Genomic DNA, 27983 nt, shown 5'->3' on the forward strand with positions numbered 1-27983 from the left:
ATAGTCTGCTAATGGAGTTTTAAAAGTCTATCTGAATAAATGCTTATTAAATTTTAAAAATTTCCCTTTAAGGGAAAATCCTGTTTGTCCACCTAGAGCATGGTCTCCAATGGAGCTTTCTGTGCTGATGGAAATGTTCAGTATCTGCGTGTCCAGTAGGGTAACCACTGGCTATATGTGGCTGGAGAGCTTTTGGATCACGCAACTGAGGAACTGAATTTTTAATTTTAATCCATTTAAAATTAAATAACCTTATGCAACTAGTGGCTATTATATTGGATCGTGCAGATATGAATCTTGATTTAATATGTTTTGTTTTGAAACTCAAAGAAGTGACTATTAAGAAAGAACAATTTTTGGCAATTCTGGCCAAAGTTTTTCATGTCACATACTCAAAACTGAAGAGATTTCTAAACATTCAGTCTTCTAACTAGAGTATTTTTCTTGTTTCAATACAAGCATTCTAGAGCCATGTTCCAGATACATGAACTCTTTTGGAAATTACAATGAAAAGGAAGTGTGTACACCTGGATAAAATTCAGTTCCCGGAGGGATAAGTGGTTAAAAGCTTACATGCTATTTAAATGTGAAAGAATTCGAACTCTCATTAGTTAACATGTTTTACCTAGATATTGCAAATCTTTCCCAGGAAGTTCATTTTGAGGGCTTGTTCTCTTCTTCCCTAGGTTAAGGTAAAAAATGAGAATGTTGCTTTTGCAATGAAGTGTATAAAGAAAAGGCACATAGTTGACACGAAGCAGCAGGAGCACGTCTACGCAGAAAAGAGGATCCTGGAAGAGCTGTGCTCCCCCTTCGTCGTGAAGTAAGCGAGCGTTTCGCTCCCAGAACTTAGCATCTTAGGCTCTCCTTTGGAGTGTTTCCATGCAAGAGGACAGAGGAGGAAGAGGAGGCCCCGCTCTGAATTCTCCAGCCCAGTCTCAGCGATGATACATAAAATGTTAGGAGTTTGAGATCTGAAGTCAAGAGTCCAGATTTTTTTATTCTTGGATAAATCTCAGGAAAGCGTGTGGGGTGTATGTGTGTGTTTGTGTGTGTGTGTGTGCGTGTGCGTGAATATAAAATTATTGTGGCAATAATTTGAACTGCTTATTTAATTCAGACCCAGTGCAGAATTTGGGAAGCAAGAATTCATTCCGAACCCCTCAGGGGATGTGCTGCTGTTGAATTTCGACAAGAAGTGGCATCTGGACATATTTAGGCTGTTGAGGAGCTGGTCCTAGCAGCGCCTAGATGCCAAAAGGTCCACCTCCTTACAGTCAGTGTTCTTTCTTTAGCTGTCACCAGAGTTTGCAAGAGAAATGCATTATTCTAGGCCATGGCTCTCTTGTGAATTCCTGGGTTAGTGGTGTAGGCCAGTTAAGGCATATATTTTTCTTACCTGTCTTAATGCTCCTGGAGTGTAGCTTTAGAGATTTCTGGGTGAGGTAAAGTGCCTCTATAATGAGTAGAATCTATGCTTTTTGATCAAAATGCCTTGAGAGAGACTTTCTGCCTATCCATATTCTCAGACCCATTTGTTTTCAAGATAAAAAGTGTCTGAACCCAGGCAGTGCTGGCAATAGAGTCATCCAATTATCTTTGTCTGACTTTGTGCCCCTCCCCCCCCTTTTTAATCAGTAATTCATTAAAAACTATCATGAGCAGCTTCAGGGCATGGATTAGGTTTTATTCATTTTCTCATTTCCAGCTCTTTGCAAAGTATCTGGCATAGAGTAGGGCAATAATAATATTAAGAATAAACATTAATGGCAGCACTTATTGTTGAGAAAGTAACATGTGCCAGGCAGTTTTCTAAGCAAAAATTAAAAAATATCTTATATATATTATATATAATATAATATATTTATTTAAAATATGTTGTATTTATATTTATATTATAATTTATATTTATTTTATATTATATTTATATTGTATATAAAATATATTAAATTAATACATATAATCAATAATATGTAATCAACATGCAATCAAATGAATATATGTATCTGTTATGATCCTCATAATAAAACAGGTAAATGTTATGATTGTCCTCATTGAACAAAAACAATGAGAAAACTGAGGTTGCTTAGCTAATAGACGGCCAATCAGGGATTCAAGCCCAGGCAGCTTGGATCCAGAGCCCACACTGAACCACTTACTAGATTACTTCTGCTGTCTGTATGTGATACGGCTGCTCTGCTGTCTGCATTAGCCTGGGCGTGGTGCTAGGGAGATGAGGACACCTCTTGAGTAAGACGCAGAAACTGCTTTCATCCAACGTTGAAGTATGGTACCCTGCCCAGATCCCACATCCGCACTGAGGCTTTCATTCCTCCGGCTTCTGGGGGCCTTGCCAGCTGGGGACTCTAGCTCATTCCCTCTCCAGCCATTGATCTAAGGTGAAGAGAACCACATGGCCCAAGACCATACTGTTTCTCCAGGTACATCCTGCACCCAGTGACGGCAGAGCTCCTTGAAGCTGAGGCTTTTGTAAAATTAGGTTATAGCCCAACTCTCCCTCTGCCCAAGTCTGCTTCCTTCCTCCCCCATGGGTGTTGGTCCCAAGAGCATTCCCCACTAAACTTACTGCTTACAGATTTCTGTCTCAGAGTCTATTTCCTGAGACCAACTAGAGGACATAAGACATGGGCATGAATAAGTGTTACGCAAGGCAGATCTTAAAGGGGACTATGCAGAGGTCTCTTTGTCTGGGGAGGAAGGAAGGGCCGTATCTAGTAGGTGGATTAATGAACAGCTTTATCAGGAAGGAGGACCCTGAGCTTGGCCTTGAGGGATGGATAACACTTTTACAGTGAAACTGAGATTAAGAATTCAGTCTGTGGGTAGCGGGAGAGGAGTCCAAGTAAAGAGGTCAACAGGGGCACAAGTACGGGAGGAAGAAAGCTCAGAGTGTTCAGGGAGCAGCCCGCTGTAGCCGGAGGATGTTTGGAAGGAGATGAGGACCATCTTCCAAGGTGTTATTGATGATGCTCTTAAGCAACTTGGAAGACGTTTTAAAACTGGGTTTCTAATAATAACTGTGCTTTTCTTTACCTTCACAGATTATATCGCACTTTCAAGGACAATAAGTATGTATACATGCTTCTGGAGGCCTGCTTAGGTGGGGAGCTATGGAGTATATTAAGAGACAGGTAATGAAAAAGAATAATAAACAATAACTTTTGTCTCCTCCTGTCTCATCTAAAAGATGCTATGTTCATGATCATTTAAAGAGGCATGAAGAAAGTCATTAAGAAATGAGTCTAAGAACATATTATCACTTGATAAACAAGTAGTAATAGTGATATTTTCTTAGCTAACATTATAATCATGTAATAGGCACCCTGTAAAGCAGTTATTGTCATTCTCATATTAGGGATTAAAGAAGCCCAGGCTTAGAGTGTGAACCATCCATGTCACATGGTTAGTATGAGGTGGAGTAAGTATAAACCCAGATGTTACTGATTCTGAATCTTGAGAAGAGAGATGATGAAAGGGGTGGAGAGTGGTGAAGCCTGGACTGAAAGGCAGAGTGAAATGTCTGCAAAGATTCAGTTTTACAAAAGGGGTGATTTCCACACAATCAAAACCACAGGTATTTACTAAGCTCCACCTACATACAAGACTCCATAGTAGACAGTGTGGGAGTTTTCTAAACAACGTAAACTGTTCTAACCCCTCAAAGTGTAACGTTTTCCTCCAATGAGTTTAGATTGTATTTGGGGAGATAATGTAACGTGCAATTCTAAAACATTTCATTATTTAACGTGAACACCAAATATGACAAAGAAGTTGGCAGTTTGTAACTAAATGTCCAATGAGTGTTGTGGATAGTGAGCTTGGAGAAGAGGAAAGATAGTAAAATGTGACGGTCAAGGAAGGACTTGAGCTAAACTCTACAGACAAAATTTGGAAAGGCAGAGAGGAAGGTAAACTGCAGGAAAGTTAGGATAGGATTAAGTGTCTTACTTGCTGAGTAAGAGCAGAATTTAAATAGAGGACAAGGGCAGCAGAAAAGGAGATGGGAAGGTAGCTTTGCATTAGGCTGTGGACGTTAATGCCAGGCCAAACATTTAGACAGCATTCCCTGGCTTAGTGGTTCTCAGCCCTGGCTTCACGTCACAGTCTCATGGGGAGCTTTTACAAAGTAAAAATGCTGGGCCCTAATGCCAAAGGCTTTGATTTGGGTCAGCTGCAATGGGTCCAGAAAATGATTTTTAACTGCCTTTCAGGCAATTCTAACGTGCATTCATGGTCAAGAATCACTGACCTAGGTAATAAGAGACTTTTGAGCATCTGAGTAGAGATTCATGTGTTGTACTAAGGACATATTGTTGGATGGATCTGAATGAGGGAAACCTGGAAGGGTTGAGGAAACTTGCATGATACCTGCAGAAGCATTTGAGTCTTCCATCTTTGTTTCCATAGGCAAATATTTTTAGAAAATATAAATCTATTTAGAGGTGGGAGTTCCTACTCTAGTGTTAGGCACTTTACCTGATCCATAAAACAGCCTTGTTAAGTCAGTAGTAAACCCATTTTACAGATATGAATCTGAGGCTCAGAACAGCCAAACAACTTGCCTAAGGATGCAGTAAGTGGAAGAAGCAGGAGTCAAAGCCAGTATCTCTCGTCCCAAAGCCACAGCCTTCTATTATACCATACAGCAAATCACCACCACATTTTAATAATTCAGTATGTAAACCTACACACAGTGCTGACACAGGGCAACTCTAATATCATCAAGGTGCACTAAATAGGAAAGAGTTATGACCCCATTTCTACATGGGTTATTGTTACGAGCTATACAAACAGGAAATGAAAATGATCACTTGAGTCGTTTTTAGTCAAGCAATCAATTGCAGAAGTCTGGTTCAAGCGCTCCATTGAAATAGTTGCATTTTCCCCAGAGTTTGCCAGAGATGTCTTTGAAAAGTCTTATTTTTTTGTCTTTCCATTTTATATGTTCATATATGATTGCCAGAAACAATTGTTTGGATGTAGACACTTTAATTTTAGTGAAGTGGTTCTTGTTTGCATCAGGTATCCCCCTAAATTTCTTTATAATCAGTGGTCTAATTCATTGGCAGCATGAAGTATTTTTTAGTGCTAATGCTGTACAAAACGTTTATATTGCATAAATTTACTATATAATAATTGACACCTAGAATCTACAACAAGGATGTGTGTCTAGCGTATTAAGAGGGAAAATGATTTCATTGCAGAGGCAGCTTTGATGAACCCACCTCCAAGTTCTGCGTTGCTTGTGTGACAGAAGCATTCGATTACCTGCATCGACTAGGTATTGTCTACAGAGACCTGAAACCAGAAAACTTAATTCTAGATGCTGAGGGCTATCTTAAATTGGTAAGACAAATTCTGCAGCTTACAGTATCGTATGAGATATTTCTAAACACAAAGCTGTGTTATAGTTGCAATTCTCTTTTAATTTTGGTACATTTGATATTTTCACTCTGGGAGATATGGCCTTTGAAATCAGCACACTTAACACAGGGAGCGATGCTACAAGTACATTCCTTTTGGCCTAGGCATTGAAGGTTTCAACCATATTTGTGACTCCTACTAAGGATTCAAATAATAGAATGCCTTTAAAATTGGATTTTGTTAGCATTTTTGTATAATTTCAGGTAGGTTTTAATAAATTCCTGCTACATATAGGGATTAGCTATGAGGAATAAGGAAAGAAGATAGTACGGCTTCTGTCCCAAGACAGCCACTGTCTGTAGAGGGGGAAAAGATACACGTATGAATGTTGGTAGTTTAAAAAAAATATTTGTGAGTGATTCTAAGGTACAACCAGGGTTGAGAATCAGAACACAAGACTGTAGTTTCCTTGAGGACAGAGACTTTCCTTGCCATGCATCTTTGTAATGGATAGAATATCTAACGTGAATCCCCTTGCATGTCACACAACAGAAAAAAATGCTACCAGTCATGTAAACTGCTTTTGGTGCAAAACTATAAGAGAACTGGGCAGTCATAATAGTAGAAAGCGGGCATTTTGGATCTCAGGAGGGAACCTCATCAGGATGGGGAACCCAGGATGAATTTTCCCCAAGTCCATTTTGTCAGGAGCTCAAGGACATTAAACCATCTCTGAACTTAACATTTACAAAGGTATTAGAAGTTTCTAATAACAGAATTTTTTTATATGGAAATAATAATAGCTACCATTTAAAGTGTAAAGTTGTGCTAAATAAACATTTTGCTGTTAATATATTTAACAATTGATGAGATGGGTTTTATCATCCACATGTTATAGTGTTCAATTTAACCTTAGGAATTAAATTCACAGTGTGTAATTGCTAGGTGATTTCTCTCCATAGTGAAGGAGTAAAGTAAGTCCTTTCATGTGAAATCTGGCTAACTTCCAAGAAACATTTTGATCCATTCACGCTTTATTTTATCCATGAAAGACAGCTTTGGGAACTGGTGAGGTACTAACACAAGGCCTTAATCATTTGCCTTCTTCACAATTCCTTCATTGGCTATGCCTCTTACAGCTCTTTAGAAAAACCTTTTGGAATATTCTAAAAGTAAAATCATCATGAAGGATGTAGATTAACCATTAAATGCATTCTTTTTTTTCTATTCAATTATTTTTTTTTATTGGAGTATAGTTGCTTTACAATGTTGTGTTAGTTTCTGCTGTATAATGAAGTGAATCAGCTATATATATACATATATCCCCTCCCTCTTGGACCTCCCTCCCACCCCACCCCCATCCCACCCATCTAGGTCATCACAGAGCACCGAGCTGAGCTCCCTGTGCTATACAGCAGGTTTCCACTAGCTATCTGTTTCACATATGGTAGTGTATATATGGCAATCCTAATCTCCCAATTCGTCCCACCCTCCTCTTCCCCACTGTGTCCATATGTCTGTTCTCTACTTCTGCATCTCTATACCTGCCCTGCAAGTAAGTTCATCTGTACCATTTGTCTAGATTCCACATATATGCATTAATGTACGATATTTGTTTTTCTCTTTTCGTACCTATTTTTAAGAAATCAGGGAGTATATTCAGTATTTATAGGCATAGACATCCATAACCATCTCTTCTGTTAGCCATTGTTATCCATCAGCTAACTCATTTGACAACCAGCTAAATGAAGAGTAATAACTAAAGCCTTTAGAAATTAAAAAGTAAATGTTGAGTATTTCCATTTCTAGCTATATATCAAACCAGATATATTGAAATTCTCTTACTACAAAATGTCTCAAGTACTGGAGGAAACATGAAAAGCAGTATTATATGCCTGGCTGACTTTATAAGACAGCATTGGTAGCCCCCTGAGGCCGAGAACCAAACTTGGGCAGTAGTGAAGGGTGGAACTCAAACATTGAAGCTGGTGTCTTGTGGGCACCCAGCAATCCTAGGTGGCCTAGAAGTTTTATTTTAATTGCTGTACCCTCTGGGAACAGGAGACCAAGTTTTGGACCTGGGCAGTGTGGAAAGTTGAATCAGAGAACATTGTCAAGAGCCAGGAATCATACAGAGAAATAGAAAAGAGGGGAAAAATCTAATGTCTAAAGGCAGAGTACATGCAAGAAAACATGCTTTTCTCATTATTGGGCTCTTGGTAGAGGAACAAAAGAGTCTAAGAATACTTGGCCACAGGCTGGTCTTCATGGGGTTTTGGGTGCCCAGTCTTCAAGGATGGAAAACCCCAAGAAAAAATTTAAATGAAAATGGATCCATGTTGGTAGCATGCCCAAGTTTCCACCAATCAATGTATATTCTCTCTGGAAGAATGTTCTCTCAACTGAGGATATAGAGAACTCCCAGAGATAAACTTCCAGGGAATATAAGCTCACATTAAAAAATAATGTTTATAGGCATGAGGAAAAAAGGTGCCAGGAGCATTATTTGGCAGGTACATAAAAGTCTCATATATTGCAGTAATCAGATACAAAATGTAAAATAAATACATCTAAGTCTTTTAAAAGTAAGAGAGGGACTAACAAATGAGTAAGGAACAGAGACTCTCAAAAAGGATATAACATGTTTAGAAAAAAATAAAACTTCTATTAAGAAATTAAGAATATAATAATTGAAATTAAATATTCAATGGAAGTTTTCATTAATGGTGGAGTAGCTTGCACTGGACTAATCTTGCTGAGGTTAATTATAATATATGTATAAAAATGTGTGAAAGCGTTGGAGAGCAACAAGAAATAGACATTCAAACCTTGAAAATAGGGAACCACACTGGGTGAAATCCATATTAATACAGCTGTTCATTTCAAAGCACTATTGTAGAAGGTATGAAGAATAAACTTTAGTTACCATCATACCTGACAGTGAAATATTGAATATTTTCCACTTAGATTATGAACAAGATTATTTTCTTTCACTACTTTTTTCCAACATCGTAACAGAAGTCTTAGCAAAAGAAATAGAACACAAAAAAGCAATGAAAGACCAAAGATTAGAAAGGAAGAAGCTACCTGTCTGTATTTGCAGACAACATGATTGCTTATATAGAAAAGCATGAAGAATCTACCAACAAGTTCTGGAAAGAAAAAGTAAATTAAGCACGATTACAGGTACAAAGTCAATATACAAATAAAATTTTAATTTTTATATACTAGCAGTAAATATTTATAAATGAAATTAAAATGCCATTTGTAATATCAAAACATAAAATAAATTAAATGTGTAAAAATGTGTAAGACCTCTACCTTGAAAACTACAAAGTTTTGTTGACAGAAAAATGACTAAATGGTAAAATACACTATGTTCATAAATCATATAACTCAGTATTTCATAAGATGTTCAGCCTCGTCCAGTTGATCTACAGATTTAAGGCCATTGCAATAAAAATTGGAGCAGCCATTTTTAGAAACTGAGATGTTTATTCTAAAATAAACACAGAAATGCAGTTTAGAAGAGTCAATAACCACTTTGAAAAAAGAAGAACAAAATTGAGGAATTTACAATATCTGATGTCAGACTCACTATAAAGCTACAGTAATCAAGGCAGTGTGATAATGGTGTAAGGACAAATTACTTAATCTAACACAATAAAGTCCAGAAATAGACATACACAGTCAACTGATTTTTAGAAAAAATGGAAAGGCTAGTCTTCTCAACAGGTATTGCTGAAACAATTGGATATATGTGGCCAAAAAAAGGAACCTGACTCCTACCCCACACCATATAAAAAAATTAATTCAAGATGGATCATGGACCTATAAAGCACCCAGAAGTAAGCATAGAGTAATAGCTTCACAACATGGGCTAGGCAGAGATATCTTAGAACACAAGTAGTAGTAAGCTTGAAGAGTTCAGGCTACTATAGCAAAAATACTATAGACTGGGTGGCTTAAACAACAATTTATTTAGTTCTAGAAGCTGGAAAGTTCAAGGTCAAGGTGCTGGCTGATCTGGTGTCTGGTCAGGGCCAACTTCCTGGCTTATAGAGAGCTGTCTCCTCTTTTCTTCACATGGGAGAGAGACACAGAGAGAGACACACACACACAGAGGGCTCTCAACTATCTCTTCTTATAAGGGTACTAATTCTATCATGGGGGTTTCACCCTCATGACCTAATTATCTCCCAAAGGCTTTACCTCCAAATTCCATCACACTAGGGATTAGGGTTTCAACATATAAATTTGGGGAGGGGAGATACAAACATGCAGTCCACAATAATTGGACTTCATCAAAATTAAAACATTCTCATCATCAAAATATACTGTTAAGAAAATGAATAGTCATGTCATAAACTGGTAGAAAATATTTGCAATATATCATTACATGACAAAGGACTTGTGTCCAGAAATATATAAAGAACTCAATAATAAAAGACAAACAACCCAGTTTTTAAAAATGATCAAAGATCTTGAAAAATCACTTTACAAGAGAAGACATAGGCATGATCAATAGACAATATCAATAGTCATTAGGAAACACAAATAAAAACCACAAAGATGTGACATTTCACACCCACTAGAGTGACTATAATTTAAAAGATTGACAATACCAAGTGTTGGTGAGGAAATTTTCCTAAATTTCGAGTGGGAAAGCAAAATTATAAACTGTTTGAAGAATAATTTGTCAGTTTCTCATAGAGTCAAACATACCCCTATTCTACAACAAGAAATTCCACTCCTCAGTAGAAATTCCACTCCTTGTTATTTATCCAGGAAAATTGAAAACGTGTTTTCAAAATTCTTGGACAAGAATCTTCATAACAACTTTTTCCTGAAAGCCCCGAAATCAGAAAGAGCCCAAATACCCATCATCAATTCAATGTATAAACATATAGTAGTATATTCATCAATGGAACTCTCCTCAACAGTATAAAGCAATGAATTACTACAGGCAACAACATGAATGAAGTTTAAAAACTATGTGGAGCAAAAGGAAGACAGACACAGAAGACTATCCCTCTTTATGATTACATCTATTGTACAATAGATGGTAGAAATTAATGCAACGGTTGCCTCTGGGAGGAGCATTCGACTGGAAAGGGTCATGAGGGAGCTTTCTGAGATAATGCAAGTGTCTGTCCCTTGACTATATATGGTGGTTGTGGTTACATGAGTATAATGTGCATCAAAATTCAATGAACCTCTTCCACTGGAGGCCTACACGCCGCCGCTGGGGCCGCCGCCATGTCTCTAGTAATCCCCGAGAAGTTCCAGCACATTTTGCGAGTACTCAACACCAACATCGATGGGCAGCGGAAAATTGCCTTCGCCATTACTGCAATTAAGGGTGTGGGGCGAAGATATGCTCATGTGGTGTTGAGGAAAGCAGACATCGACCTCACCAAGAGGGCAGGAGAGCTCACTGAGGATGAGGTGGAACGTGTGATCACCATTATGCAGAATCCACGCCAATACAAGATCCCAGACTGGTTCTTAAACAGACAGAAGGACGTGAAGGATGGAAAATACAGCCAGGTCCTGGCCAACGGTCTGGACAACAAGCTCCGTGAAGACCTGGAGCGACTGAAGAAGATTAGGGCCCACCGAGGGCTACGCCACTTCTGGGGACTTTGTGTACGAGGCCAGCACACCAAGACCACAGGCCGCCGTGGCCGCACCGTGGGTATGTCCAAGAAGAAATAAATTTGTGGGCATTGTCTGTTAATAAATAGTTTATACAGTTAAAAAAAAAATTCAATGAACTGTACACCAAAAATCTGTGCATTGTATTGCTTATAAATTATACATCAATTTGAAAAATGTGATGGAAAAGTTAAATAGTGGATGATTCACAAGTGAACAGAAAAATCAGTGAATTGAAAGATAAACTAATTTACACAGAATGAAGCATAGAGACGCAAAAAGATGGAAAATAAAAGAAATTAGGAAACTTGGGGAATAGAGTGAGAAGTTCTTAAAATGTTCAATTGGAGTCCAAGATAAAAATATAGAGAATGAGAGAAAAGTATTTAAAGAAAAATGGCTGAGAATTTTCTAGAAGTTATAGAAAATACCAATCATCAGGTAAAGGAACCCCAACAAATCCCAACTGAAACAAATTGTGTTTATTGTAGCTTCTGTCTTTGTGTAACAAATCACTCCAAACTTTAATGGCTTAAAACAACAAGAATCGTGGACGATCTCTCACAGTTTCTGCGGGTCAGAGGTTTGGGAGTAGTTCGATTGGTTGGTTCTGACTCAGGGTCTCTCAGGAAGTTCTGTCAAGTGTCGGCTAGGGCTGCAGATCCACATTCAAGGTGACTCACCTCTCTGGCTGGCAAACTGGTGCTGGCTGTTAGTTGGGGGTCTTAATTCTTTTCCATATGAGTCTCTTTCTGGGTTGAACGTCCTCATGGCGTGGCGGCTTGGCTTCCCTCAGAATGAGTCATTCAAGAGACGGAGGAATAGCTACACTGCCTTCTAAGACTTACTCTCAGAGTCCCACACTGGCACTTCCACTGTACTCTGTCGGCCACACGGGGCCAGCCCTGATTTGAGAGAGGACACTTCCGAATACCAGGACAAGGGAATCACTGAGGCTCTCTTGGATGTTGGCTATTGTAGTGGCAAAAGTGCAGAACAAATGCAAAGTCTTAAAAGCTACCAAAGAGAAAGGACAGTTTACATATAAAGGAGTAAAAATTAGGCTTTCAGTTGACATCTCAACAGAACCATAGAAACCAGAATGCAGTGGAATAATAGCTTTAAAATTCCGAGAGAAAATAACAACAAACTTGAATTATAAATCAAATGCAGAGAAATTATCTTTCAAGAAGGGTGAAATAAAAGCATTTTTAAACAAAGATAAAGAGTGTTAACCACCCACAAAAGGATGTGCTTAAGGGAGATGAAAAATCCCTGAGGAAGGGTTTGAGATGCAACAGGGAGTGGTGACTATAGAAAAATGGTAAACATGTGGTTAAATCTTTCAAAATTATGGTATAAAGTAATAATTCTCACTCTACTATGTAGTATTAAAAATGAGAAAATGAAAAAAATAAAAAAAAGAGAAAATGCTAAATAACTGAACAACAGCAGCAGGTAAACTGAGAGTAGGTGTAATTGGAATAAAAGTGGGAGAAGATGTCAATCATTTTAAAAGAAGGCAGCAGAGGAGAACAGGAAACCTAGAAAAAAAATTAAAGAGAAAACACAAATTGAAAGTAGAAAGAAATTTAACATATGTAAACAGACTTAACTCTTCAGATAAAAGCCAAACACTGTCAAATAGATTTCGAAAATAAAAATGATTTTTACAAGAGACAGACCTAAAACATGGGGATGCAGAAAGGTTGAAATTAAAAGGGTAGAAAAGGATGTGTCTGGGAAATATTCAGCAAATTGAAATGCAGGTTTCATTATGTTGGTATCAGGGAAGAAGTATTACTAAAGATAGAGAGGGTTACTATATGACGGTGGAAGGTTCATTTTACCAAGATAATGTAACAATCCTGATCTTTTATTTACCTACCAATATGCTTCAAAAATAAGAAGCAGAATTTGACAGAACCAGTAAGGAGAAATGGACAACTGTTGGAAATTGTAATACACCTCTTGCAGAAATTGATAGAACATTCCGACCAAAAATCACTAAAACTTTAGAAGATGTGTACAACACAATTTATAAACTTGCTATAATTGGCATGTAGGATATTCCCAATATTTAGAGAATGCACACGAACACAATTTGATCATATACTAGGTCATTAAGCAAGTTTCAGCAAATATAAAAAAAATAGGAATTGGCCTGGCAGCTGGCAGCCTAACAGTGCTCCTGCCTTTGAAGGTTCCTGAGGGGGGTCACAGTAGAAGTGAGGGCAGTGAGGATGTCTGGTCCAGCACATCAGGAATGCACGTCTGGGTGATGGACACTGGGCAGTCCAGACTTGGACATGAATGTCCTTGATGATGAAAGACTCCTTGAAAGGATGACCTTGGTCTCATTCTTCAAATTTTCATAAGTGGTGTTTTCATCTTCCTTTATCATTTCTTGGCAATATCAGTGAGAGGTCAGATATCTAAGGACAACAATAAGGAAAGGCTTTTTTCCCCTCAGCAAAGAATAACCAGCAAAAGCCTGGAAAAAAGACCTAAGGAGGAGAAAGGTCTGCATTTGGAAAGTGTCTCTCTAGAGGCTATAGAGGTTTGCTCTTTAGTGATAATTACAGAAGATGCGTTTGTAGTGAGGGATGAAGACTTGATTCTACTCTTCTTCCCCGATTCATGATCGAGAGTGCCAGACTGGTTCAGTCCCACGTGGAGCCCAGCTGGTCTCAGCCGTCTCCATCAGGAAACATATTAGGTGGAGATGAAGCATTAGCAGATACTACTAAAGGACGATGGATATTCTCACATTACCATCTCTCATCTGCCCATCCAATAATTTCCTAAATTTTTCTTCACTTTCAAGGCCAGGGAGAGCTGATGAAGACAGTCATGGTTATGAGTCCTCCTGGTTATCATGAATGAATCTGGGGTGATATTAAGATGTAGGACAGTACTTAAAGAGTTAAAAACTGACCTTGTTCTCAACCCAAGCAGAATTTATATAGTAGCTAGCCTTCTTGGGGTTGCACAGGAGAAAACTTGGTTGTAATCCAGTAAATCTCAGCTGTCACTCATCAATAAATGTTCTATATGACTGTGCTATTAATTCATGTGAGCAATACACCTCATGTGATAACAGAACACCTTAATCTTACATTGAGTATTGTATAAGAAAATACATTAAATGTTGATATTATTGCCTGCTTCTTTATGATCTCTGTGCCCGTCTGTGCTGATAGCCCCATAATGGCAGCAACTGTGCTATGATATTTACTGCTGGGCATAACACACAGAAGAATGAATGAAAGGTCGATGAGGGGACTTCCCTGGTGGTCCAGTGGATAAAACTTTGTGCCCCCAATGCAGGGGGTGCGGGTTCGATCCTTGGTCGGAGACCTAAGATCCCATATGCTGCACAGCACAGCCAAAAAATAAATAAATAAAAAATATAAAATGACTGAATAAACAATTTGTTAAAAAAAAAAAAAGTCATTGAGGTCACTTCCTCTTCACTCCCAAAATATTTAGGAACATAAAGGTTTTGTTCTGTGACATCAAAGTATGTAAGGTAGAAATCAATAACTAAATTTAAAAAACAGGACTCCAATAAAGATGTTAAAAAAAAAAAAAGAACAGTACAGCTGACTTAAAAATTGCTTCAAAATTTAAAAGGCTAGATCTCATGTTAAGTGTTCTTACCATAATAAAATTTTAAAAATTTAAAGTAAAAAAATAAATAAATAAAAAACAGGAAGAAATCACTAAAAATTTTTGAATTCATCTCATTGGAATTTAAAGGATATTTCAAAATAACTCAAGGATCAACGAAGAAGAAATTTTAATGAATATTATAAAACAGAGTTGCACAGTAGAGAATACTACATACCAACACATGTGGGTTGCAACTAAAATGATAGTGAGAATAATGTTTATAGCTTTTAATGTTTCAACTAGGAAATAAAGAAGGCCAAAAATTAATGAGATAAGTATTCAACTTAATATGGAAAAGGGGGAAAAAACAAAGAAAAAGAAGGAAAAAATAAAGTTAAGAACATGAATTAATAAAATATAAAAGGATATGAAGTCAAGATGTTTTGAAAAACTAATAAAGCTAACAAACTGAAAATATTGATCAAAAGAAAAAGAGAAGCGGTACAGATAAATGCTATAATGAGTGAACACAACTACAGCTATAGTAGAGAGTTACATGATTAGAAAGTATTTGGGCAACTCTACTACTACATATAATATAGTATATTATATATATAATGATTGGGCTTGGGTGAGAGCTCTCTTCCTGGTTTGCAGGAGGTTCAGTATTTTATAGGAGGCTCTACCCAATGCAGAAAGATATAGATAAAATTAAAAGAAACATTGGAACATAAACAACAAAACCTATTTTCCCATGTGATACGATTAACTCTATAGAAATCCAGAATGTAACAGCAAATTATTAGAATTTACTAGAGAGTTCAGTATGGTTGCTGGATGTAAGGTTAAATACCAGAAACATAGTTGATAAATAGGAATACAACTGCTATTTACAAAAAGCATAAAAATATAGTCTATATATTTATATAATATAAATATATTGTATCTAGGAATAAATCTGACAAAAATATGTGAACGCTTTATTGAGAAACTTATACAAATTTATAGAAAGACATTAAAAAGACCTAAATTAGTAGGTTCATTCTCATTTCTTTTGGGCACAGAGCCAGCAAACTTACCCCAGCCTTCTTTGTGGCTAGTTGTGACCATGTGACACAGTTCTAGCTCGTGAAATGGGAGGTGACATGCTTGGCACCACTGTCAGATCTGGGCTGATGGTGATCTGTGCAGCTGATTTCTATGCAGTCTTTCTGGCTTGTGGCCGATGAACACAGCCGATTTGAAGTCGGCAGAACCCTAAGATGGAAGGATCCTGCGTCCCTGAACCACTGCTTGGAGGAGATTTCCCTGCTGCTCAGGAAAACCCTTTATGTGAGGAAGAAGTAAATTAATGGAGAGTGTAAGCTTCTATACTTTCTTGGATATCTTTGTTGCAGTAGCTAGCATTACTCTAATTAACTCAGAAAAATGTATTAGGCTTAAAAATAGGAAGACTCAACATGCTAAAGGTATCGATACTTTGCAAAATGATCTGCAGATTTGATCCACTTCCAGTGGAATTCCAGCAGAGCTTTCCATGAAGCTTGGCAAGCTGATTCTAAAGTTTATACAGACTGACCAAAGGCCAAGAATAGCCAAGACATTTCTGAGGGCAAACAAGAACGTGGGAGGGAACTCTCTCAGATATCAGAACTAATTATCATGCTATAGCTCAAAATAATTGCCAATGGGAGGTTGCAAATTAAAACCACAGTGATTTAATACTTATAGATGGCAAAAAATAAAAGTTGATGTCACTAAAGGATGGTGAGGATGTAGAACAATAGGAACTCTTTACCACTGCTGTTGGTGAAGGGGTTGGTAATATAGGACCTAAGGAAAATAATTTGACAATAAGCAGTGAAGCTGAACATACCATGTCTTTGACCCAGAAATTCTACCTTCTTACACATGTCCAGTAGGCAAGATGGGAAATGATGTTAATAGAAGCTTTTTGTGTGATAACATGCTATTGGATATAAGACAAATTTCCATCAACCGCATAACGGACAAAAACTTTACACCATTTACAGCATGTTCTTTCAGTGGTGTATGATACAGCAATGTAAATGTACTGCAAAATGGATTAAATTCAAAAATACGATTTTAAGTGAAAAAAGGCACTTTGCCCAAGAATAGATAAGATTTATCTAAAAATTTTAAAAATGAGAATTATATATCATTTAAGGATATTATTAGATATGTGGGAAAATTAGAAATGAAGGCAAGCAAATGATAAACACAAAAAGTCAGAGTAATGGTGACCTCTTGGCAAGGGGTAGAAGGACAGTGTGGAAGGAGCACAGAGGGCTTCTGCATTGGTTCTAATTATTAAACTGGTGGTGGATACTAGGGTGTTTTTATTCTCATACTTTATAACTTGCATGTATGTCACATTATTTTATATGTGTCAAGTATTTCTTAACTTGAAAAATAAAAGTAATCATTGACTCTAACTATATTCTTTTTGACAGACCGTTATTAGCTGTACTTATTAAGTGACAATTAAACTTTTCCCGCTAACATGCTTTTTCTGTTGCTCCTTTTCCCTTAAAAATCTTACTAATGAATTTACCTATAATGCGAAGGTTCCTTTGGAACCTGGTTTCAGTCTCATCTTAAGTCTCCATGACCTTGCTAGACTTTAATTTTGTCATCTTTAACATTGAGATATAGCCCCTAACTCATAAAGTTGTTGTGAAGATTATACATACCCATCTTATTGAAACGGATGTTAACAGTTATGTCTTCATTCAGATTCTTTCATCAAACACATGTTGACCATCTGCTGTGCTACAAATGCTGTAGGGGGTACAAAATGAATAGGATGTAATGCTTCTCCTCCAGGAGCTAGATTTATTCACACACAACTAGACACTGCTGCCGTAGGGGAGGTCATTGTGGAATAGAAACTGTTAACCTCATAAGAGAAAGGAATTGGTTCTGTAAATTCAAGGGAGGCTTCAAGGAGGCGGCGGCCTGTGAGTTGAGCCCCCGACGATCTGATTTTTTTTGTTTGCTCTCGTGTATGCAAAGCTCCCCATCATCGTTCCCACTTTCCACTAAACACTCTAAGTATTTCAAGTGAGTCACCACAATCCCCTAAAGAATGGGGTGTGGCTGTGAAGGCCTCGTCCGTTCCATACCTTTGCCTCTCTCACTTGCTCTTGCCTCCAGTGGAAGCCATCCACAGTTGTCCGTTTTAGTAGATGGACCTTAGTATCACAGGGACATGAAATCCTCCTTAATTGTTAGTGGATAGGATAAATAGATTCCACTTTACCTTTGTCTAGACTTGGGCAAAGTAAGGGCCCTAAAAATGCCACATAAATATTTTTTGGGGGAATGTTATGTCTCCGTGAATCATCTGGCTTAATTAGACTGGTCACTTTGTATCCTTTTTTTATGTGACCAAGAGAACCAGTAGCTGACAAATTTACTGACCCAGAGAGAAACTTCTGGGAAAAAGCTAATACTTACTGGATACCAGCTCCAGCAAGCCACAGTGCTAATTTTTCTTTCTGAATGAACCAATCATTGCTTCAGATATAGAAGCATCTTATAACCTTCTGGTTTGTTAAAATCTTTGGAGACAGTGTTTTTAAGCTTTCAGCATAATGTAAGCTGTCTTTCATAATGGGAATTTAATAGAGACAAGGGAAAACCTGTGTGCAGCTTCTCCAGAGATTCTTCTTGAAAGCTCAGTTCTGCTAGGAAAAAAACATTTTTAAAGGAAGGTGTCTATTTTCTTATCTTCTAGAATGAGCCCTTTGAAACATTAGTCAGGCCATGCATACCCCTTCTCTTAATCCTCCAGTGGCCTCCTAGAAAACAAATCTGAAACTCTTTCTGTGGCTTATTAGACCACTCCACAATCTGCCCTCACTTCCTGCCACTTCCCCTCACACACTATGGCCCAGACACAGTGGCCTTCTTGCCAATCCTTGATCTTCACCTCGCATGTTCCCGAAGGTTAGGGCCTTTGTACTAGCTCTTTATCTGTCAGAATCATCCTTGCTCAGATTTTACAAAGCTCTCATTCTTATTTCATGCAGATTTCTGCTGCAATCTGCTCAAATGCTACCTCTTCAGAGAGACTTTTCTGATCACCCCATTTAAAGTATAATTCCTGTTGATCTCAGTACCTAACTGCTGTATGTTTCTCCATTGCATATATCACTATGGCAATATTACATATGCTATGATATATTTTTTGATTTTTTTATTGAAGTATAGTTGATTTACAATGTTGTGTTACTTTCAGGTGTACAACAAAGTCATTCAGTTATATATATACATAGGTATACATGTATATATACACACACACACACATATATATACATTCTTTTTCAAATTCTTTTCCCCTATGGGTTATTACAAAATATCGAGTATAGTTCCCTGTGCTACATAGTAGGTCCTTGTTGGTTATATGATATTATATTTTTTATGCATGTTCTCCTCTTTCTCTTAAATGTAAGCTCTAAGAAGACTGGGGGCTTTATCTGTATCCTGGTGCTTGGTACATAATGGTTTTCAATAAATATTCATTGAATGAACAAAGGAAAGAACTTACATTTCTATTGACTAGAAGATAAAGGGTTAAAGAAAAGATTGAGGCTTCGTGGTGGTATCCATGCTGGTACAAGACAGAGGTAGTGTGAATTTTTATAGAAAATACACAGAATTTCACATCAGAAGATCTGGGACCTTCTATATTTGGCACATGACTTTGAATAGGTCTGAGCATCAATTTCCTCCAACCAAATGGATTAGACTAAAGTTGATAAGATCAAAGGAGATAAAAAAGGAAGTAGTAAGTTTTCATAAATCTGAAAATCTTAATATAATTATTGCCATCTCTTTGGGTCAATATGTAAATACAAAAGCAAAATCAGGTACTCAAATTAAAATTTCTTACTTTCAGAACTAGAAAAGCTCTCCTAAACATCTAATGAACTTCCAGTCATCCTTACACGGAAAACTTAAGTGCAGTTTAAAAAATGAGTTGAGGGGGCTTCCCTGGTGGCGCAGTGGTTGGGAATATGCCTGCCAATGCAGGGGACACGGGTTCGAGCCCTGGTCTGGGAAGATCCCACATGCCGCGGAGCGGCTGGGCCTGTGAGCCACAACTGCTGAGCCTGTGTGTCTGGAGCCTGTGCTCCACAACAAGAGAGGCCGCGGTAGTGAGAGGCCCGCGCACCGCGATGAAGAGTGACCCCTGCTTGCCGCAGCTAGAGAAAGCCCTCGCACAGAAATTACTGAGCCTGCGCGTCTGGAGCCTGTGCCCCGCAGCGGGAGAGGCCGCGATGGTGAAGAGGCCCGCGCACCGCGATGAAGAGTGGCCCCCGCTTGCCACAGCTGGAGAAGGCCCTCGCATAGAAACGAAGACCCAACACAGCCAAAAAAATAAATAAATAAAAAGTCAGGAGCTCTTTAAAAAAAAAAAAATGAGTTGAAAGGCTGTTACAGAACAACAAAATATAATATTTCCATACATGCATGGATGCAAATGCAATTATAAGCATTGCTTTCTTGTATCTTAAATTTCAGTCTTTATAAAATTAGCTAAGATTTTCATATTGGTTCTTTATCTGAGGAATAAGTAGATATGCTAATTTCAGCTTGTTACAAATTTTAATTTCATAATATTCCCAGCCATCTCTTAGGTACAATCTTTGCGAGTCATTCTGTGTAGATAAAAGAAAAGAGTAAAAGCCCGCTTCAAATTAGGTTGTTTAAATTCCCTTTTTTCTAATAAGGATATCCTTGCTGTTATGTGATAAATACCAAAAAGCCTTAGTAAAAAGGTAAATTTCTAAGAGATTTTTAAATGTATGACAAATATTTTAAATATTAATATTTGAATAAATAAATGAGGGCTGGATTTTATAGTTCACTGATTCATATATTTTTAGGTGAGGGCCTATTTTGATGTGTTAATCTGATTTATTTAATTTTTTTAGCCAAGATTATTGCCATATTATTGAGATAGTCCATGTGTAATGAATCTATTAAAATGTGCATGTTGAAGCCCAGCTATAATTTATGTGTCTGTTTACTTGAGGGAGGTGGAGGGTGGTTTCACTAAAATAATACCTTTATGTATTGGAGATGAAAAGTACATGCTAAATCACCCCTGTGGAAGGAAACCAACTGTTTGTTTTGCAGGGCAGGACTTCAGTCATATACACTGCCTCGATTTAATGAGCGGGTCTTCTGTTGCTCCAGCTTTCTTTCCGGTCTTTATTCAGTGCACGGAGTTCATTGAATAGAGTCTCAGAGAAGTGGAAGGGCCTATCCTGAAAAGACAGAAGAGGGTAGCACCCATTCATCACGCTGGGAGGGTTCCTAATCCTCAGTCAGTGCTGAGCTCAGATGTCACTTCTTAATGACATCTTTCCCCACCATCTTCTCCCTAATGTTCCAGAAGTCTATGTCTTTTGGCTCTTTGAGTTTATACTTTGCATAATCTTCTACTATATCCTGTCTCACATGGCAGTTTTTTAATCACATCTGTTTAAGTATTCCCAGTACTCTGAGCTTCTCCTAGTCAACACTGTATCTGTAGCGAAGCTCAAAGGGCACAAGGGTCTATCACTTCCCCCTTCTCTATCACTTCCGCCTTCTCTCTTCTTGCCAATGAATACCACTATTGATTTGCAAGTTACTTGTCTGCTTGCCCTGAGCTTCACCTTGGTTGTAAGGGTCTCTCCTTGCTAAATCATCCCTCTCGTCCTCTAAGGGTCGTGGGCGTAGAGGTGTGTGCATGGAATTTTCTCCAATGTAACGAGATTTACACTTGGCCCTGCAAAAGAATAAATGAGAGGGTCAGTGGAGCATGTGTGTGTGTGTGTGTGTGTGTGTGGTGTGAAGGGGAGGGTGGAGGTGTTGAAGGAAGATTGAAGAAGTTAGAGGAAGACTTAAAGAAGAGCGTGAGTTTTATGGTCTCTGAAAATTTCTTTGATCTTTTCCAGGTTGACTTTGGATTTGCTAAGAAAATAGGATCTGGACAGAAAACATGGACGTTCTGTGGAACTCCCGAGTACGTAGCTCCTGAAGTCATTCTCAACAAAGGACATGACTTCAGTGTGGATTTTTGGTCCCTGGGAATTCTAGTGTATGAACTCCTCACGGGCAAGTAAGTACCTTGTGTTTAGTCTCTTCTTTAGAGAAGAGCAAAAATAACTTACTCATGATAAAAATATATATGATTTAAGAATTTAACATTTTGAAAGTGTTTTTGGTTAAGCATGATACCTTTTCCTCTTCACATTATATCATTTATAACATGCTTGCTAGCTTGTAACATGGTGAAAAGATTCAGGAAGGTGCAGGAAAGGAGTACAAAATTGCTATGGTTTACCTAGAATGGCAAGGTCTGTTATTATAGATAATATATCAAGTGTGTGAAGGTTTAGGGAATCCATCATAAAAATAAGAAAGGAAATTGAAGTTGTGGGCTGTTATTATTTCCTCATATTTTTTTTTGTAGTCGAGAAAATAGCAATCATAGTTCCATTAAATCCATTGATCAATTAAATTTAGCCGTGTTCTTCCATCTTCCCAATAAATCATTAACCAGAAATGCTGAAAGAAGGCAACATTGCTGGATTTAAATTTTAATCCCCTTGTCAACTGCTTTCTAGAGGTGCTAATGAACAGAGACAAGACACAGCAGGGGTTTTACAAGTTAAAATTGGATTGCCATTCCTGAAGCGATTAAAGGGCTGTATTAATGAATCCAGGATCCCAAATATTCAACCTGCCTGCACACACATACACACTTATACACACACATGCACACACACATATTACCTCACATCTGTAAAGCCCTTGACAGCTTACAAAGCACTTACATGTGTATTATCTAATTTCGTTTTCACAAGCTTGTATGGAAGTTAAAGCAGGAATTGTTTATTATCTTATGATATACATTTGTATTATGATTATTTTATGATTTAAATCTTATAGATTAGAAAACTGGGTCAGAGAGCTACTTGCCTAAGATCAAGGATTTAATCTCAGGTCTTCTGACTCTAAATATGACACACTTTTCATTAAACACGTGTGCCTTATACATAAGAGTTTTTAATATAATGCATGGCTGTACACACAATATTCAGATCAGGTAGTTTTCTTTCCAGTTTTCTACCTCCATTTCTCATTAACGGATTTGGTCATTCTTTTAAGCCTTTACAACCAAATATTCTCAGTCTTGATGTCAGGGAGGATTTGCATTTGAAATGGCATAAAAAATGCTGGAATAAGCCCAGTGACGGGGATTCCAGTCTCAACACCTGGGTTACAAAAGGAGAGCTTTGTAGAATCTTCTTGAACTTTTTACACTGCAGATTTCAAAGTTGGGTTACCCATGGCTCCATTCTTTTTCCTTGTCCACATGAAAGATTATTTGATATTATCTGTAATCATTTTCAAATATTCATTGCTTAAGATTTTGAAGTGAAAAAGAGAAAAATTTCCAGGTAGTCATTCAGAGATAAAGTTGCTTAAGGTCTCAGGACACAAGGATTTCTATTTCAAGAGTTTGTTTCCTCATCCCTGGAAAATTTGTCAGCTGCATTTCTAAGAGATTCATGATGGCTCTTGTAGGTAACTGGAGAATATGCATTTCAGTCTTCGTCAGCTGGAATAAATTGTCACAAGAAGTAGGGAAATAAAGTGAGGGAATAAGGAAGGGGAAAAAAATCCTCAATAACTTGGAGTTGCTGAAGTGGCCTTGAGTTGTCATGAAGAAGGTGCGAAATTGCTGTTATAAAGGCTTTTGGGGTAGAGTGTGAGAAGAGTTCATTTTAAATGCCCTAAAGTCAGGAGGTAAAACAAAAGAACTAAAAAACCAAACCAAAACAAAACACGGCCAACTTGTAAATATATAAATAAGTTGAAGGAATTGTGGCAATGGTTTCTGTTTTCTACCTCATTTTCTTTTCAAGTGAAACATAGATCATTGAAAAGTTGGTGCACCGAACTTGTTTCAGGTTCATTACCAAGAGTGGGAACTCTCGGTATCCAAAGGTCTCAAGAGTGACCAAGATAGAACAGACTCATTCATGAAAATCATCTTTAATTTTCAAAAATTAAATGACACAATAGAATAGGTATGAAAGTGTTTTTAAAAGCAGAGTTCATGCATGAACATGTTATCCAAATCCAGTGGTTAATTTCCAGTACTTTCTTACTCATCTTAGCAACAGTTGCCTTGAAATTCTCTCTTTGTGGTTTCTAGGACCTCCCTTTCTCTTATTTCACTTCCCATGCTAGAGACTCCAGCTCAGCGTCTGTTGCTGGATTCTTCTTGTCATCCTGACCTTCTTCAGTGGTCATCGGGCCACTTTAGTCCTTGACCTCTTTCCTACCCACTCACTCCTTGGGTGATAACATCAAGCCCCATGGCCCGTAGATACTGTCTGATGACTCCCCGGAATCATATCTCCAGCCCTAACCTCCTCCCTGAATGTCAGACTCATAAATGCAAATGTCTGCTTAACATCTCTATTTGGATGTTCAAGATGCAACTCGATTCTCTTCCTCAGAACCTGTTCTGAACCTGCGCACTCCCAGCCTAATCTCCACACCAGTCTTAGTAAACAGTAGTTCCGTTCCATAGGTCAAAACACTTCAGCATCATTCTTGAATCCTTTCTTTCTCCTGCGTACCACATTCACCCCCGTAGCAAATCCTGTTGACTTTATGCCATCGAAATAATCCAGAATCCCACCATTTCTCACCACCTTCATCACTACCGTTTGAGTCCAGGCTACCAGGCCTGCCTTCCCCCCACTGCTAGTACCATCACAGTTTATTTTCAACACATTTTTAAAAAGCTTAGTCTGGCTTCTGTAGATTAGATCACCTGACCTGAGCGTATCCCCAGGTCCTTCCTATAGCCTGCTAGATCGAGATGGCCATCCTGCCCTCACCTCTTATACTCTCTCCTGCTTACTCACTCCACCAGCAGCACTGCCCTCCTTTCTGTTCCAAGAACAACCCACGTCCACTCCTGACTCCTGGTCTTTGTACTTGCTGTCTTGGAATCCCTTGCCTATGTGGCTCATTCACTCCCACCTCTGCTCAACTGTCAACATATGAGAGATGCTTTTCCTATCCACTGTGTCTAAAAAAAACACACCTCCTCTCTCTCACTCTCTGTCCTCCCCTTTATTTTTCTTTTTAGTGATTATCACCACTGGACAGATTACCTCTGTATGTATGTGTGTGTGTGTGTGTGTATTTTGTTAAGTGATATGAAATTATTTTCTAGCATGTATCTAGATTTGCTATAAAACAACTCATGAGAGGGAGGGAGGGAGGGAAAAAAAGAAAAGGAATCTAGTTGTAAATGTGTCTCAGATGCTGGTCCTAGTGTCCTATTTTGGCTTTTCTCTAGCCCACCCTTTTCTGGGATTGACCAAATGATGACCTACAATTTGATTCTCAAAGGAATTGAAAAAATGGATTTTCCCAGAAAGATAACCAGACGACCTGAGGATTTGATTCGGAGGCTTTGCAGGTGAGAATGACTATTAAAAACCCCTTGTTCTTGGGGGAAGATGTGAAGGCTTCTCATTTCTGCTGCCACACATTTTAAAGTTAGGTGTATATTTACTTTTTGTACTTTTCTATGTAGTTAAATTATATTTAATGAAAATCATTTTCTATTTTGCTGTCTGTGCTAGAAGTTTGAGTTTCCTTCATGTAATACACAGTACCTACTTATAGTTTAAAAGAGATGCAGATTGTTCAGGTTATCTTTAAGAATCATCTTTGCCTGTTAGAGGAAAATAGAACCACAAAACTTAGCTTAATAAAGGAGTAGTTTACAGCCTTGTTATTTTGAAAGAAAATTAATGGCGATGATAAAGTATTACTGTATTTCCTCTTTCAATCTTCATTAAAAAAAAAGTACTCCTATTTTAAATTACTCCAAATTTCTACTTACCACTAAAAATAATTTATTGGAGAACAGAAGACTTCTAGAATTGTGTTTAAGCTTCATTTTGTCACAGTTTTCTTGCACACTTGAACTTTTTAAAAAGCTTTAAAATTTAGTAAATTTAGAACATGAAACCTGGCTGTGAGTTGCCCACAGAAATTTCTGCATGCTTCTAAAATTTCATCTCTGTTATAAATGATTCTCTAAAGCTTTCCCTGGTTTCCTTAGCAGACTTGGTAAGGTGGCATCCTCCTGTTCTTTTAAGCATTTATTCATAGCTCATTTAAAGCACTGGGAGATACCTATATCTATACATATCCATACGTATATACCTATATCTATATACTGGGATATATAGATATTGAATACATATATTCATATTCCTGACTGTAATTTGACTGTGGCTCCCCCAGAGAGGGCATGTGTTTTCCATCTCCTTATGCTCAGATGTGCCTGGTCTATGAATATTGTTGACAAAATGAATGAATGAATAAAGAAAAATTGTTAAATTTTAATGTAAAATTCACTCAAACATAATTATTATAAATTGACTTAAAATTTTTATTTTAGGCAAAATCCAACAGAAAGACTAGGAAATCTGAAGAATGGAATCAATGACATTAAGAAACACAGGTACATAGTTACTTCTCTGCCCAGAAAAATCTAGAAATTTATTTTTAAAGTGTGGTAATCTTGAAGCTTCTCTCAGTCTAAAGATCCCTACACAGATGCTCAAGTTTTCCTTTTTGGTGCTTTATTTTTAATTTGTGTTTTACTAGCTGCAATGAAGTTATAAAACAAATTACAAAATCACATATTCAAGTTATAGCAACTTAGCTTTTTATCTGCTGCAATCTCCATTATTATTTTTTAATATTAACTTGGATTCTATAAAGGAATCAAGTTCTAATGTTGACGTTTGATTTACAATTAAAGTAGGATAATTATTTTTCTCAATATTCTAGAGAATGGGTCAGCTAAACCAACTGTTAAATAGTATTCTATTTCAGTTTTAATTAATATTATATATTTATTTTAAATATAATTTTCCTTTGACCAGCTCTCCATATTTTGAAGCTTCCTATCGTATTTTACTTCTGGGGTAAAGTACATTGATTTCCACAAAACCTCAAACAGTGTTTTATCCTTATGTAATAATCTAACAAGCACCTTTTTCAGGTCTGTGAATTTCTAAAGCTGGTCTTTAAAACCATCAATAACTTCCATAATATAAACTCTCTGATTTGGTTCCATATGTGGAAGTTCAGGCCTTGGAGTTGTTTTTTTTTTTAAATCTATGCCTAGATAAATCCTGCAACCCTTGAGATGTTTTGATTTTGCTTATGATTTACAGAAGTGAAACATCACCTACTGATAGTACAAAAAAATAAATTTGAGAATTTCATTACTGAAAACCTTTGAGCACACTGCTGTGTTCACGTTCAGAAAGAAAAACACCTCTCAACATTTTATTCCTCTCTGGATATTTTTACTGAAGAATTAGGGGCACGTCAACACAGTGTGAAAATAAAGGGAGAAATGCTGCTGAATAGAAACACTATTCGTTTTTCTGAACAGTAGTGGTGCAGCTCAAAAAAAAAAAGAAAAAAAAAAATCCCCAAGCTGCCAGCCCTGCTCTATCTATTCATGAACTTTCTTGAAATAAAGCCATGTATTCAACATTGTAAATTCATATCGGGCTCTGCCATAAGGATATATCAGGACGGGGATGGGGAAGCAGGGAGGGAGGAAGAGATGGAGACAGACAGACACATCTGTGGATTTTATAGACATCAAAATACGTATTTCATTGTTCTTTGTCATCTTTTGGATTATCTTTAGTGTAAAGCTCATTATTTGTATTAGATTCCAAATTATCTCTCTTCCTACGTGCTGTTATCACAGTTTCTTTTCTCATGATAAAATGACACATAAACACACCATTCATATTGAACAAACAAGTGCCCAGTCAATTGAAGTCCCCCTTCCAATGTATTTCCTCTTTTATCTCATTAAAGAAGCATCTTCATGTTTGCTCTGGGGTAGTTGGGAAATAGAAGTGATATAATTGTTAACAGGTTCCCGTTTTATCTCTTACTTCTTATTTACCTGAGGCTCATTTAAATATAGCTGTCAAATTGTGATTAGATGTACATGCAAATTCATGCGAAAGGATTTTCTCACTTCAGCATGGTAATGAAGAATTTTGAATTTCCTTCCCCATAGGGATTAATTTGCCCACTCTTCTTAACAGACAGGGTGTTCTTTGCCAAGTAGCTGAAGCATACAGCTGAAGCTGCTGTGTGTAGGGCAGAGTTCACTAATAAGATGTACCAAATTTACACAGTGCCTTCCGGTGAGCCCAGGGAGATCA

The 27983-nt window shown here is 37.5% G+C and overlaps 2 protein-coding genes across 3 annotated transcripts in view; both read left to right on the plus strand.

Moving 5' to 3' along the window:
* Positions 1-27983, plus strand: part of PRKG2 (protein kinase cGMP-dependent 2) — an 84718-nt gene that overhangs the window by 49172 nt on the left and 7563 nt on the right. For both annotated transcript variants that reach the window (XM_036852910.1, XM_036852911.1), the window contains exons 11-16: positions 687-823; positions 3063-3152; positions 5226-5367; positions 21633-21796; positions 25064-25186; positions 26180-26242. In XM_036852910.1, the coding sequence (XP_036708805.1) occupies positions 687-823; positions 3063-3152; positions 5226-5367; positions 21633-21796; positions 25064-25186; positions 26180-26242 (719 nt within the window). The remainder of the gene's footprint in view (positions 1-686; positions 824-3062; positions 3153-5225; positions 5368-21632; positions 21797-25063; positions 25187-26179; positions 26243-27983) is intronic.
* On the plus strand, positions 10602-11118 carry LOC118895588 (40S ribosomal protein S18-like). The gene has a single exon (XM_036852912.1). It carries the CDS (start codon positions 10645-10647, stop codon positions 11101-11103), a length of 459 nt encoding a protein of 152 aa, XP_036708807.1. The 5' UTR covers positions 10602-10644; the 3' UTR covers positions 11104-11118.

This window comes from Balaenoptera musculus, chromosome 5 (genome assembly GCF_009873245.2).
Source record: "Balaenoptera musculus isolate JJ_BM4_2016_0621 chromosome 5, mBalMus1.pri.v3, whole genome shotgun sequence".
NCBI classification, from domain to species: domain Eukaryota; kingdom Metazoa; phylum Chordata; class Mammalia; order Artiodactyla; family Balaenopteridae; genus Balaenoptera; species Balaenoptera musculus.

Excerpts from the sequence above, each read along its gene's own strand:
- LOC118895588 (XM_036852912.1), top strand. The coding sequence starts at position 10,645 with ATGTCTCTAGTAATCCCCGAGAAGTTCCAGCACATTTTGCGAGTACTC.